Source organism: Carlito syrichta, unplaced genomic scaffold (genome assembly GCF_000164805.1).
Source record: "Carlito syrichta isolate Samal-C Ts95f unplaced genomic scaffold, Tarsius_syrichta-2.0.1 Scaffold97032, whole genome shotgun sequence".
Taxonomy (NCBI): Eukaryota; Metazoa; Chordata; class Mammalia; order Primates; family Tarsiidae; genus Carlito; species Carlito syrichta.
This window is the reverse complement of record NW_007041128.1, coordinates 61,682-63,066: the sequence shown is the minus strand read 5'-3', so window position 1 is coordinate 63,066 and position 1,385 is coordinate 61,682. Positions and strand designations below refer to the sequence as shown.

Here is a 1,385-nt window from a genome sequence, read left to right as displayed (position 1 = left end):
AAAAAAAAAAAAAAGACTTGTTCCTCTTTCCCCTACCTTCTGAGCATTCTTTGTGGTGGGGCTTGAGCAGCATCCCTTGGGCCACTGTGAGATTTCAGTAACACCTCTTTATCTGCTAAGCTGTGGCAGCCAACATGTTTCCCGGGGCATTGCCAGATGTCCCCTGCTCGACAAAATTGCTTCTGGTTGAGAACCACTGTCCTATGCAATGCCTCTTAGCATCTAATTTGAGCTTTTTGTGCCTTTGTCTTTTTTTTTTTTTTTTTTGAGTCGGAGTCTCACTCTGTCGCCCAGACTGGAGTGCAGTGGCCACTCTCGACCTGCTGGGCTCGGTGATCCTTCCCCCTCAGCCTTCCGAGTAGCTGGAACTACAGGCGCGCGCTACCATGCCCAGCTGATTTTTTATTTATTGTAGAGATGAGGTCTCGCCAAGTTGCCCAGGCAGGTCTCGAACCCGCAGGCTCAGGCATTCCACTCACCTCAGCCTCCCAAGGCGCGGGATGCGTCTTTGTCTTTTAGTTGAAGTGTAATATAGTACAATGGAAGGAAGTTGGGCTTTTGTTGGTGCTGTCAGATTGTACAAATCCATGTAACCAGTGCTTCGTGGAATTGTATGGTGAACAGCCTCGAACTTCAAACCACATGTACTGGGGTTTCCATTTTTCTCACCGACCAGTGGGAGTTCTACGTGACTCATAGGATGGTTTTGTGTGTACCCCTAGACACCTTGACTGCTGTGTGATACATTCTCAATAAATGAGACATTGTGTGATTGACTACTACATTTTGGTTCTTGTCTCCTGAATAAGTGGAGGCCTTTGGCTAGAAGGGGCTGCTTGTTCTTCATTGAATCCAGCCCTCCCCTAGCCCTGGATGCCTGGTACACATTTGCTGCCTGATTGACTTATCTTACTTTTTAGCTTATAGGCTTTATACTGTGGTGCCTCGCCTGGTCAAGTTTGTAGATGTTCTGACCAATTGGTATGTTAGAATGAACCGCAAAAGATTAAAGGTAAGGGCACACTGCTGTTGGTAAAAGCATAAGGTGTATGAAGCTGAGAGTAGAAGAAAAATGAGAACAGGCAAAAGGAAAGGGAATGTTTTCTCCGTTTTTGAGGCTTTTTCTTTTCCTTTTACGTTGTACTAAGTATATTCATTGTCATTTAGATGGATGGGGAACCTATAAGTACTAAAAGTCATTTTTCATATTTTCACAGCACAGTGATGGACATGTCATATAGGAAGGAAAGTATCAGGGTCCATTCAAGACTAAACTGAGCAGACCTCTTTTTTTTTTTTTTTTTTTTGTTTTTTTTTTTTTTTTTTTTTTTTTTTTTTTTTTTTTTTTTTTTTTTTTTTTTTTTTTTTTTTTTTTTTTCTTCTTT

General features: G+C 42.0%; 1 protein-coding gene across 2 annotated transcripts in view; it reads left to right on the top strand.

The window, feature by feature from the left end:
• Nucleotides 1–1,385, top strand: part of IARS (isoleucyl-tRNA synthetase) — an 84,706-nt gene that overhangs the window by 60,502 nt on the left and 22,819 nt on the right. For both annotated transcript variants that reach the window (XM_008062825.2, XM_021714779.1), the window contains one exon: nucleotides 921–1,012. In XM_008062825.2, the coding sequence (XP_008061016.1) occupies nucleotides 921–1,012 (92 nt within the window). The remainder of the gene's footprint in view (nucleotides 1–920; nucleotides 1,013–1,385) is intronic.